This window comes from Octodon degus, unplaced genomic scaffold, assembly GCF_000260255.1.
Source record: "Octodon degus isolate 3935 unplaced genomic scaffold, OctDeg1.0 scaffold00097, whole genome shotgun sequence".
Lineage (NCBI taxonomy): Eukaryota > Metazoa > Chordata > Mammalia > Rodentia > Octodontidae > Octodon > Octodon degus.
The window spans coordinates 8,640,660-8,654,218 of NW_004524673.1; the positions used below are offsets into that span (position 1 = coordinate 8,640,660).

Genomic DNA, 13,559 nt, shown 5'->3' on the forward strand with positions numbered 1-13,559 from the left:
CTCTCCAGAAACAGCTGCCTTTTCCACTTGGAAAATTTTGTTTTCTGGAGATAAAAGTTTTGATATTTTAATTTTTCCCCTTTCCTTATTTATTATATTCCTTTAGAAATTATACATGGCCTATGGCTTAAGTCTTTAACATCTTTCATAGAATCAAATAAACATATCAGTATTTTCTTTGAGATGTAACTCTACATGCTATTATTATTTTCTTGCAAGGATACTGTCACATTCCTCTTATTAAAGTATTTCTTCCTTGCTCAATCAAAATATCTTTCCTTCTTTTTTCTTTCTTGTTTCCTCTATCTTCTGTTAAGTTCAAAAGTCAACAAGGTAAATCAGGAATTATAGTAAATTCTGCTTTTAGCAGAATTAAACCTATTAGAGACATGAGTATTTGAGGTACCAAACTAAGAAAATAAGGTGGCTCTACTCATTGTATAATGTTATGAAAAATATGGTTATATCATCTACATGATTAGGTCAGTGGCAGCAGATTCCCCAAATAAAATGCACTCAAGCATTTCAAGAACATGTAGCTCCTTAACAGATAGCTTTACTTTTCTACTCTTTCTCTTTATTTTGAACAATGTACAATATCCTGCTGTTAAATGCCAGTCACAAGTCCAGTAGCAGTGAGTCTTAGTGGAATTTTAGAACAGATTTATCTTATTCAAAATTATCTGCTTACCTTGTTCATGACTATGAAGTAGCATATAAAGTATAGAATCATTAATAACCCTCAAACTCTTTCTTGGTTCTCTTTTTTCTATGCATCACTAGGAAGTTTTACCATCATTTTTCCCTGCCATAATCATATTTTTCTGATTATATATAGCCTAGCATGTACTTTTATAGTTCTGCTTGACTATTCAGCCTTTTATTCTTTCTTCAATCTCATATTTCCTCTTTTCTGAACTCTTCTGCATTTTAATAAGAGAGCAGAAACCAGCATTCACTTGCTCATGTGCACTTCCTTCTTGGCTTTATTTTATTAGGCAAAGGACAGTAAAAATACTTTTTACAGGATGGCTAAAGTTCTTTGTTCCAGTTACAGTTTTGCTTTAGCTATGAAAAGCGGAAGTCACTAATGCCCTTACGCCTTGGTTTAATCATTTACAATATATTGGTTGATAAGGGCCTATATGACCTCCAAGTCCCTTCCTGGTTCTATAATTGCTGGAGATGATCAGCAATGTTGGCGTTGTATTTTTTTCAGTAAGAAAAATTCATAGTATTCCACTGGATACTGACAGGTAAACCTCACTGAAAAATTACAATGCCAAGACATATACAAAGTTTCCTTTTGATTAACAAAGGTCTTAGTTATAATTCTTCTGTTCTTTATTTCTTCCATATAATGAATAAGACATAAAACATTAGGTGAATGCCTTTGAAACCACAGAATACATGAATGGAAATTTTAAAATTAATTTTTAAGATCATAACATAGCTAGAATAAGTAAGGCAAATCATATAAAAATTCCAGTTTTCTATAATACTTATGTAAGTTTAAGAAAAAAGTTCTCAGTCTTTCATAAATAAGCTTCATTGTAAAACTGGCCACATAAAGGTACGTACACTTCAAAACAAGGATACAGCAACAGGAAAGTGCACTGTAGGCTTCAAAAAGATGGGTAGCAATATCCAGTCTTTTAGAATCCACAATTTGTAAGTTGTTCACCAAAGCTAACTTATGTAAATGTGGTATAACAACTAAAAAAGGAAAGAGAAATTGTTACATTTTTATCTCAAACATACAAACTCTTATTATTTTAATATGCAAAAGTTCATTCTAACGCTATGTACTTTCAAAAGGCTACTCACATTCTATGCCTGCCTTTTTTAACTAGGAAAGAAAGTATGAGAAACAATTTATATAGTATTATTCCTATTAACTAACTATAAGGTTGTCTATAGGTCATTTGGACTCATGTTAATTCACTAATTTCAAAAATACAAAACAAATACACACAACTTACATTATGTGTTACCTGTCCTTACAAAAGGCTCTTCATAAAAATTATCAACATATTAAAGACAAATGCAATACACTTATTTTTCAATAATAAATTATTCTAGCCCTTCACAATACTACACACACACACACACACACACACACACACGCATTAGGAGATTGAACCCTGGCCCCTGTGTCTGCCTAAGCAGACACTTTAATCCACTGAGCTATCTGGCCAGCCCCACAACACTGTTATTATCTTTGGTTTATCAAATTATTAGCAAATACCAGTATCAAATAGCACTGGTGGGTAAGTCTTCAAATCCCCCAAATTGGGTTTAATACCTTTAAAGAATAATGTAAAAATTCAAAAATACTTCCTACTGCAATGAAAACAAAGGTCTAAGAATGATACCCAATGCAGTAGCAATGAGCACACATTGTACCTAGGATTGTGTTGTCTGCATACCACTTCTCAGTAAAAGCAGGATTTTTTGAAGAACTGGCTTTAGAGTTAGGAATTGTTAAATTGGTGTCTTATACAACTCCTTTCTAGGCTTTGCTTGGTTAGGGAACACAAAATGTCATTCCAGCAGATTGCTGACCATCTGGTTTGCAATGAGCCCATGTATGTAAATTCAATAGGTTTCCTCTGAAAAACCTTCTGTTTCCTAAATAAAACCAGGCTACAATCACAACTTTTTTGCTCAGCTTAGTAAATGGCAAAACAAAACTTCATAGAAACTTAGAATTAAAATGGGCATTTTAAAGGGTCTTTTTGACTTGTTAAAGTGAGTATTAGCATTCTTAAAATGAGCTCTAAAAAAACGAAGATAAAAGCTCTAAACATTCAGTTGACAGTTTCACTAATTAGTATTTTTAAAATTTTTAAAAAACTATTTATTTATTTATTTATTTATTTATTTATTTATGTGTGTGGCCAGCTCAGCCCACCAGGGGGCGGGGCTAGCTGGCATGTGGTGCTGGGGGATTGAACCGAGGTCCCTGTGCTTTGCTACACTTGTTCTAAGTAGGTGCTTTAGACCACTGAGCCATCTCACCAGCCCCTTCACTAATTAGTATTAAAGCCCTCACCAGAATGCTTGGTCTTAGTTTCTCTCACCAAAGACTATAATTATTTCTTCTCAGTCTTCTGAAATTCACCTCCCCTAAACTTCATCTACTTATGCATGGGTCCCTCTTTTTCCTTTTGTTTTTAAGTTTCTGAACTTTGTTCAGTTTTTCTCAGGAATGGAAAAATTATACTGTACAACACCCCTTAAAATCGCCTCCCTAGAAGACAAATCTACAGAATTTAGTTTAAAACTCTAATCTTGGGTTATAAGGGCCTTCCTAGTTCTCAAAAATATAAATTTAATACAGAATTGAGGATTTCACTATTTCTATAATATCTTGAGCTACAGTTGTATAATGAATTCACTTGTTACCCATCAGATAGATGTAAATGACTAACAACAGTAGGACATTAAAGACTAGAAGAGTGAATAAGCCTAGTGGGCGTAATTCTGAAATTAAGCTTTAGTAGGAAAATAAAACAGAGGCCAGGGAGATGGCTCAGTGGAATAAGCGCTTCCCTGGCAAGCGCAAGGCCCTAAGTTCAATACCCAGTTCCGCCAAAAAAAAAAAAAAAAACAATCACTGTAGAACCCCTATTTCTTTTATTTTTTTAAAAGGCAAATTGAGGAAAGACCTAAAATTGAAGGGGGGAAAAAAAAAAGGCCAGCCAATAGATGGATTTATTTTATTTATTGATTGATTTTTCCCTTGAGACAGGGTCTTATTTCTGCTTCTAAGTTTCTGAAAATATTCTATGATAGATCCAAAAGTTCAAGTAAAGGAAATCTTGCCCCCCCTTTTTTAATGTATACAGACCTGAAATAAGGAACTCAGAAAAAAACTAATCCAAAATGGAAAACCTATCCTTAAGAAAATCTTCAAAGCATGAATGAATATTTTCTTTTTTTTTTTTTTTTTAATTTTTATTTATTTTGTGTGTGTGGCCAGCTCAGCCCATCAGCGGGGCTGGCTGGCATGTGGCGCTGGGGGATTGAACCGCGGTCCCTGTGCTTTGCTAAGCTTGTTCTAAGTAGGTGCTTTAGACCACTGAGCCATCTCACCAGCCCCATGAATGAATATTTTCAAAAAAGTTTTATAAAATTAAATGGCTGAAAAAAAAGGGTACATGTTTCAGATGAAACATCTGATTCTTCAAATCAAGACCAAAAGTCCTGTGATAACAATTGGGAAAGAACATGGGCTCATGAAAGAATACCCTCTACTAAGAAATAGAGGTACTAAACAAATATAACATTACCCAAATGCTACTCCTTAAGAACAACATTAACACATTAAAGTTTTTATCCTTCCTCTAAACTCCAAAAGAGATCTATAAATAACATTCTTTTTGGTATGTATTTTGCTTTGCCATGATAGTCATTTTCACTGTCTCTCTTTCTCCCTCCCCACCACCCCTTAGGTTTTGTTTTCAGGAGTCCTGCTGGCTGCCCAGACGGGACTCAAACTTGCAATCCTCCTGCCTCAGTCTCCCTCAGAGCTGGGATTATAAGGGTGTGTTACCAGTGCCCTGATTACCATTACTTTATAACATAAAGAACATTAAATTACTAAAGGTAAAGTTTTAAAGCAAAACAAACAAACCAACAAAAAAACCCAAATTAAACCAAAAAAACCCCAAAACAAATAAACAAAAAAAACCCAATCATTCATCTGACCAGGAAATAAGTTCAAAGAGAAAAAGGAGGGGAGAGAAGCAATTTAAAAAAAAAAAAAAAAAAAAAAGATCTGGCTGTGTCAGAATGTCAAAAGTAGATTTTATCAGACATATTTTCTGGTATATAGTAGATTATAAGGAAACTTCAGGGATAATGGTTTATAAGATTTATTCAAGCAGTGAGAATTTCTATTCTAAATGTTTTTTAAAGTCCACTTTTTCCCCCTTTTTTTAGGGGGGAGGGGGCCAGCTCAGCCCACCCTGAGGTGGGACTGGCAAGGCATGTGGTGTGGGGTATACAGGTGCTTCAGACTGCTGAGATATCTTGCTGGCCTTAAAGCCCACTTTTAACTGTTATTTTGGGATCATTTTTAGAAAAATTATTTTCTGTTATGCAAGTCTATAAATTTAATAGGTAGGCATCCAGTCTACAAATAAAGCTGTCAAATAAAGCAGTATGGTTACTTCTAAAAATTTGTGAACATTCTAGAAAGAGACATTAAGATGCAGACAGTATGGTTAATTTGAGAAATAACTGTAGTCCTAGCATTACCAAAGATAAGACTAAAGATATATCAAAATAATGGAGCAGAGCTTAAAGGAATACAGATTTGATTATTCCTAGCTAATCATAAATCTCTATGAAATACATATAAAAAGATTTTAACTGAACAAAATGGCACAAGTCACCCATTACTTTGCTTATTTCTCAATTTAGGAGCCAAGAATAACTCTTGGCTTCAGAATATCAGTGATATCAATGCATTTTGTACTCCTACTAGGACTGTCTATAAGACATGTGAGGTTATTTCTACTACTAACTAAAAATACAAACCCTTTCCTGTTGGTTGTCTAATCATGAAAATATCCAGTTAAAAAGAATCTTATTTGTGTTTCTATGGTTTGGTACTTACCCATGTACTCAACAGGCCTTTTGAACACTACAGTCCAAATATTGACTTAATATTTTTGTTGATGACTTTTATCTTAAAATGGCAAGACATAATTAAGCTGGATATACATAAATCAATCTATTGGAGAGTCCAATTTTGTAGCAGAAACTAAAATGACTTAAGTAACTGATGCAGTGGGCTTCTCTAAGGTATGTAAAACTGCTGACAAAATACTTGAAGTATAGCAGTGATAACTGATATACTTTTGCAGCAGTAATCCTGGATGACTTGATGCTACTCAAACTGTCAAAAGAGTAGAAACATAGTAAAAGAGACAAGTTAGAGTTTGGGATGTATCTTAGTAGTACAGCACTTGCCTAGCATGTACTAGGTTCAGGGTTTAATCTCTAGCACCACAAAAAGAAAAAGCAATTATAGAAAATGCTTTAAGATAATCATGCACATCACTTATATGATCCATAAGCTATGACTTAAAAGTGACGTATCATGCTGATAGCATGGTCAAGGGGAGAAATGTGTATTTCTTGCAAGAACATGCCTAAAAACAAACAAAACTTTTTTTTGTGTAATTAGTATGAGGTCTACAGGGTCTCACTATATACATAGGATTCGTAGTGATCCTGTTTTCAGCCTCATATGTGCTGGTATCTTCTGTTGTCTCATTACCATATCACAGATTGGCCTTACAATCCAGAAGCTTCTTTTCTGTGGCTTGATAACTCTTGGATCTTATTCATCTGGCTACTGAAACATAAGATACCATCCAAAAATTTTCTGATATCTTTGTGTTTGACTGTTGTGGCTTGCTGAATCAAAGCAGCTGAATTTGAAACAAACTCAACGTCATCTCTTTCAAGGATTAGTTGATCTTTCTGGGCTTGAGATACTAAGCAAGCAACACCTGCCCTCATACGAACTCCACACTTGTATTTTTCACCCAAGAAATTCCAGATTTTGACAAGAGAACAAGTCTCCTGAAAAACTATGTTGACAGAGAAGCAAGCATACACAGACCTCATCTTGTAATGGAAGCCCAGTGTAACACCCTTGATCATGTTCTGCATATGACCACAGATCGTGTGAATGGTAGTCAGCTCCTTTCTGTTTACCCAACATTTGTCAACCTGTAGCCTCTTCTTTTTCTTCCCAAGGAGACTGATTTTTTACATTGATGTGGTTGAAGTCCCTCCACAGGTTCTTCTGAGGCCCTTCACAATAACTGCATTCCTTCGGAGTGAGGTTTGACATTTTCTGTAATGCTGACAGTGTGATTGCTGAGAATGGTGTTCATTCTTGCAGGTGATGCAGCGAAGAAAGAACGCTGGTGATATGTTTCTACTATACCTTACAGTTTAGAGTTACTTTTCATATGTGTTATAGCAACTGGTACGTAGTATAGGAAAACCATCTACTAAAAGCAATACTGATTAACTCACAAAAATAACACTTTTGAGTTCAACTTTCAGTACACAGAAGATAAAGTGCAGCAAGACTTTAACACATGACAGATCCTCAGAGAAGCTTCTGGCTATGATCTTACAATTTAGGACAAAGGCACAGAAATGCAACTTACACTCATCTCGGAACCTGGGTTCTGCATTAGGTCCAACTCTACCAAATGTTTTTATGATCTCCGTATGCAAAGAATGCTGGTCTTGATACTGCGGGTCTTCCAGGAAAGAAGCCAACTGCATTTTCACTCTTTCCAGCAACTTAAGAGTGAATATTATAAAGTCATTTTATAGACTATTAAAAACTGAGTAGTGCAGCTAAAACAAAAGATACACATTAAGCATTGCTTGCAGCAGGATAGTCACATGGTGTGTAACTCCATAGTAGTAGAAATGTGGAATTAATTACTTATGTATTTGTGTTTATGCTTGTTAAATCTTATTTCAAAAATGTAAATATTCACTGACAAAGTTTAAAAACAAAAGGAAAACACCCCACAATACTTAGGGGAAAGATCATTTTATGATTTTGTATCTAATATATAATTCTTAAAATAAATTACAGTGTAAGTTACCCAATTATTCACCTCCTGCAAGTAATGAGTCATTAATGAGTTATATCTTACTCACAGTTCCTTAAAAGACATTTTTATTTTAGGATTTAAGAACATGTTGAAATTCTGCCAAAACTGCAAGCATTGCAGAATGATATCCTTTTTTTCTGTTGCTTCATCCATGAAATACATGTTAAAAGGAAAGTATTTTTTCTATAACAAAATTTATAACTTTTATTATAGAAATCGTTATGAAAGAAATTTTATTGAATTTTTTCTTTTTTAAATAAAATGTCCATCAAATGGAAAAAACTTCTTTCCTTAAGTGATTAGATAGTATGTCCACAAATGATTTATCTCCTAACACACAGGGTTTTTCATTTATATAAAAAAGAATATGTTCAATATGATAACAAAAAATTCTGATCCTAATTTTGAAAAGTAAATTACAGTCAATGTTGCAAACAGTTTTAAAAAACTTGAAATTATTTTCAGAATTGAAAGGGAGGAAGGAAGACCTTGGTAGACTAAGGAAAGGAGGCACAGAGAAATTTTGTACAGTGATATTTAACAAGATGACACACACTAGTCTACTAGATTACTTTCAAGGCTTCAGTGTCACAGTTGTTAGAACATGTGCCTGCCTTCCTTTGTATGTATTCCTGAGATTTGTGTTCCTGATTTTATATAGCAAAATAATGTTTATATTTGTGTAAACTGGCAATCAAAGAATTTATGTAGGTTGGCCAGAAGTCTATGTAATAATGGAAGGTTTGGACATTAGACTTGATTTGGAAAATTATTCAAAACTGCAATATCTTGCTAAGCTTAAAATAGAATATTTTAAGGACTGGCTAAAGTTGAGAAGACTATAGCAATGAAATATGAAATAGCTCTTAGAATGGGGAAATCTACCAACTAATCAGGCTATCCTGCTTTAATACTGAGTTCCTCCTCTGGCCCTTACCAATGAATAAACACCACGAAAGGTATGATTCCCCTTGCCTCTAACTTGAGGTATGTGTATGATAATTTGTCATCAATCATTTTAATAGTACATACATATAAATGTATTTTAATTATTTCCTACCTCTCTCTGAATAACCGTTTCCATAATGGTGCCAAAGGCTGGAATTGTCGCAATCCTGACAGAGCTGTTAGAAATTAAAAAAGAAAGAAACTGAACTTCGAGATTTTTAAAAAATGTATTCTATTCAAATGTGTATCAAATTAAGAACAAGGTAAAAAATACTATATTAGTCTCTAGCAATGACAAATTAAACTTTTAAAAAAGCAGACCAAGGAGAATGCTCAAAAAGACAGGCAGGGAACTTAAGGTCGCAGTCTATGAAACTCACAATTCAGGATCACTGGACAAGGTAACAAGGGCCGGAGCAACCCGCTTGTCAACTAACGCTTCACTCATGCCTCGAAGAGTCAGCTGTAAACCAGTCAACATGCAATAAAAAATGGTTTGGTAAACTGGAATGAGAACTGGGTTAGCTGTGACTGAGGATGGGCAGGACTCATTGGCCTTTCTTGGTTTAGTCACCCACATGGGACATTAAAATGTTATGCCTTTGGTTCATGCCACTACACTTACTGGGTACAACTTGTTAATAAGATTAGCAGAGCATCCTTTCTTGGCTTGGAAGAAATAGTCCATCAGCAGGCTTTAGGTTTTGAAAAGTTTATTGTGTATTACAGTGTCTAATATTCTTTTTGTCAATATACTGCCTCCAAATTAGGCTTACTATGAGGGTTGATTTAAAAAGTAACAAGAAGATATGCAAATAGCAAGATGATAAAAGCCAAAAATCATGCATAATCCAATATTATTATTTTAAAGAGATTATCTAATAAATTTCAAAGCTGATGGTTATTTCCTGACAGGCACATTTTGAAAGGGATGCTGAACATACAAGGCAGGGATGACACTTACATTTCAGGGTCGCTGGAGAGAGTAATGAGAGCAGGAACAACCCTCTGAGCTACCAGAGTTTCATTCACCCCCTTCACCAACAGCTGATTGGTCAGCACAGGGGGTATTCACAGGTGATGCAGGGAAAGAGCAAACACAGGGTGCCATGGGAAGAAGAGAAGAACAACCAAGAGAAAGAAAACACAAAGGCAAAACCAAAATTAGAAGCTAAGCAAACATAGCTATGAGATTGCTTTACAAAGGCAGAGAATGCTTGGGAGGAAAATAAAGCTTATAGCCTAGGAGTCCACAAAAAGAGATGCTGTCACCAATTCAATGGTAGTTTGTACTTTTGGTTAAAAGTCTACTTTATTTCCATATTTACTTAAGATACAATATAAAAAGGTTATTTTTTTAAAAAAAATAAGGTAAAAGAGGATACATATTTTGTATGGTTAAAATTCTAAATTAAACCTAGTGTGACTTTATTTTGACCAACAAAGTACAAACTGGATTGCTTTCAAACCAAACTCAAATAGCTAGCAGCTACCAGTGAACTGCTTATGACTATTCTGCAGCAAGTAAATTAAGAATTACAGAGGAAAATTCCCAACCTTTAAATCCCATAGCTTTCTTTTTTGAAGCACAGAAACACAATGCAGCAAAATGCTTCTAGAGTTATAATACTTGGAAATCAGCTCTGGGTTCAGATTCCAGTTCTCTCCACTTATTGGCCTTCTTAGATACATACATCACATAATCTCTTAAAACTCAGTTTTCACATATGAAAATGGTGATACTATTATCTGACTTAAAGCACTACTGTGTTATCACTTAGCACATAAGTAAAATACTATACATGATAAAGACTGTGCATTCAATAAGTGAGCATTTAATTATTGTGATGTCAAGAAAAGAAGTATATATACGTTATTCTGTATAACTGGGAAAGGGACTTGGCTTTTGCACTAAGTTACATCCCCAGCCTTTTTAATCTTCTTACTGTATTTTGAGAAAGGGTCTCATTAAGCTCCTAAGTTGCTGAGGCTAGGCGTGAATTTTGGATCTTGTTTCAGCCTCCCAAAGTGCTGGGATTGTGGGTGTGTGCCACCAGACCCAGATTAAAAGTGTATGATCTCTGACATACTTGAAAAAGTAAATTGTTTAATTAAAAACTGTTGTGGTTAACCACTGTTTTATATTTCTCTAGAAAGGGCATACAAAATTTAAAATATGTTAAATAGAATTAATGTATCTCTGTATCTAATTATAAAAAAGAACTCATTTAGCAAATAAAGCTAATTTGCAAACAGGAGGACCATACTGAGCAGTATTCATTTTGTTTCCATAAATATTACACAATTTTGAGTTTAATTCCTCCATAATGTCAGAATGTAAGCACAATGTAATCCTCAATACTAGCCTACCTGTTCACTGAGTAACGGCACTCATCTTAATAGACCAAAGACGCCACAGAATTTTTAGTAACAAAATTCTGTTATGTGATACTCCGCCTATAGAGCACATCAGAGTGAATAGCCCATTTTATTGAAAATACTTACTTTTGCAATATTCTGTTACTAATTATTAACTGGTTAATGTTAGAATCTACTCCATCATTCTGAAGTAATTTTCATTCAAAACATAATTAGGCAGGAATAAAATAATAAAAACTTTTATCATTCTCTTAGATACTATAGATGTCAGGTAAAAACAAAATAAAGCAATTCAAATACTTTTTAGTTAAAACTTTCTTCTTTTGTACTGTAATAAGATAGCTTGGATGTGAATTAGTAAAGTTTATCTTGAGATGTGTGCTACCTCACTGTCACCAAAAACATTAAGATGATTAATCTAGGAGACTAGCTAACTTTTCATTGTTGTGGGGACCTTAAATTAAATTTCCTTAATGAAGCTAGAAAATCAGAAAGTAAACTAAGAGATAATAATTTTTACATAGTGGATCGTTTGATCTTTATACTTGATGAAGTAAATACAAATATTGTCAGTATTTTAGCAGATGAAGAAATTGAAGGTTAGAGAAATAATTTGTCCAAGTTATTACAGCTTTGATAGTGGAGCAAAAACATGGACTCACTCTTGCCTGACTTAAGTGTTGAGGTCATCCATAGGCAGTGGTCTAACATTAAAGGTTAAATTTCCTCATGACTGATAAATAATTACATGGAATTCTTCTGTGCATCTTTCGGAAAATGTCATACTAAAAGTCACTTAATAAATTCCTCTTCTACATTTATTTTGTTAAGCTGCTGCTTCAAGAAGTAAGAAGGGTCCTCTTGTTTAACAGTGGGACTAATGTAACTGATTGAGTTATTCATTTTTTTGGCCATTCAACTAAAATTTAAGCTAAATTTGGTATTCATTTTTCGTATTTCACATTAGGTTCCTGGTACATCTACTTCTCAAGAGATTTTGATTTCACTTTTTTATAGAGTTATTTTAGGGCTGGGCATAAGGACCTGCCTCACAAGTGCAAGGTCCCAAGTTCGATCTCTGGTACCACAAAATAGTTACTTTAAATATGCTGTTTTTATGCTTTTACTTTGAATAAACTCATTTTGAGGGGCACCAGGCATACTTCTAAATTACAAAGCAAGACTATAAAGGGAAATCTTATGAACCATATTTTTTAAAAATATATTTTTCTTTTAAATTTTTTACTTTTTTTTGTGAGGGGGGAACGGGGATAGATCTCAGGACCTTACACTTGCCAGGCAGGAGCTTAAGCTGCTGAGCTATCTCCCCAGGGCATGAACCATGTTTTAGAAATAAATTTCTTTCAAAATTAGGATCACTAGCAAAAACTAAGAACTTTTTATTTTACTGATATGGCTCAGTAAAATTTTTTAACAGTTATATTTGAAAAAATATTCAAGTAGTTTCTCAGCTACATTCAAGTGTATAAGGAAACTACACATATTACGAAAACTGATCATGCATAGTAAGTATGGCTTCCAGGGCTGCACTGACAACAAACATAAAACAAAACCAAACAAAACCTACAAAGAAGATCCAGGGCAGAAAAACAAAACAAAAATCAAACAAGTATATATATTTAAAAAAAGAAATGGAAGCTTCATTTTATTTAAATTATTTTCATTTACATGGCATGCTTCACCAGTGCATACATAAATTTTAGAAACTATGCATGCACACGGGTAGTTTAGCAACTTCAGAAATTTAAGTAAAAGAAATTGTTTTATGGTCTTAGAATGAAGTCTCATGAAAAGACTGTATTAGAGAAATGGCTCTCAGCAAGGCATGGTGCTATATACCTGCCATCCTAGTACTCTGATAATCAGTTCAAAGGTCCTAGGTTCAATCCCTATTACCAAAAAAGAAAGGAGAAAGAAAAAAATCTATTCATTTTTCATTTATAAGAAATTTTTCCTTCTGAGAGAGAGGAGAGAAATGAATTTTTTTAATGGTAATATCTCTTATCAGAATATTATATAATCAAAATTATTAATATCTACAGGGAGCTTGTACTAGACACAAAAGCAAACTATCTGAGTTCGATTCCCAGTATAAAAACAGAAATCTGAAAAGCAAGTTGTTGGCATTTACCTTGACAAAGTCCTTGATTATAGATTTTTGATCAAAAATGTAATACTTAAGATAATAACATAGATAGAGGAGTGTCAACTTCTTATTAACAATGAATTTCCTGGGGCCTGCCCCTTAGCTCAGTTGTTTAAGTGGTTGCTTCAACAAAGCAGGCAGCCCCAGGTTGCTGTAGTTCGATCCCCACAACTCCAGCCAGCCAAACATGCCCTGAAGGAATTCTGAGCCAGCCCCCTCCTCCAAAAAAAATCTTTCTGCCATTTTTTCTCAATAAAATTATGGAAAAAAGGAATAATAATAAAAAAAAGAATGGATTTCCTGGGCTGAGGAGATAGCTTGGTGGTCTAAGTGCCTGCCTGGCAAGTGTAAGGACCTGGGTTCAATCCCAGGTACCACATGTTGTGCCGCCATGCTGGCCACTG

At 34.2% G+C, this 13,559-nt stretch overlaps 1 protein-coding gene across 10 annotated transcripts in view; it reads right to left on the reverse strand.

Annotated features, from left to right (window-relative positions):
* Positions 1–13,559, reverse strand: part of Kiaa1468 (KIAA1468 ortholog) — a 117,300-nt gene that overhangs the window by 14,638 nt on the left and 89,103 nt on the right. For 5 of the 10 annotated variants that reach the window (XM_023723130.1, XM_004638263.2, XM_023723126.1 and 2 more), the window contains 4 exons: positions 9,574–9,656; positions 8,722–8,785; positions 7,200–7,338; positions 1,600–1,716 (listed from right to left, as the gene is read on the reverse strand). In XM_023723130.1, coding sequence (XP_023578898.1) covers positions 1,600–1,716; positions 7,200–7,338; positions 8,722–8,785; positions 9,574–9,656 — 403 coding nt within the window. Of the gene's footprint in view, positions 1–1,581; positions 1,717–7,199; positions 7,339–8,721; positions 8,786–8,989; positions 9,073–9,573; positions 9,657–13,559 lie in introns of those variants that run through there. The other 5 variants (XM_023723127.1, XM_004638262.3, XR_002822555.1 and 2 more) reach the window with 4 other exon arrangements.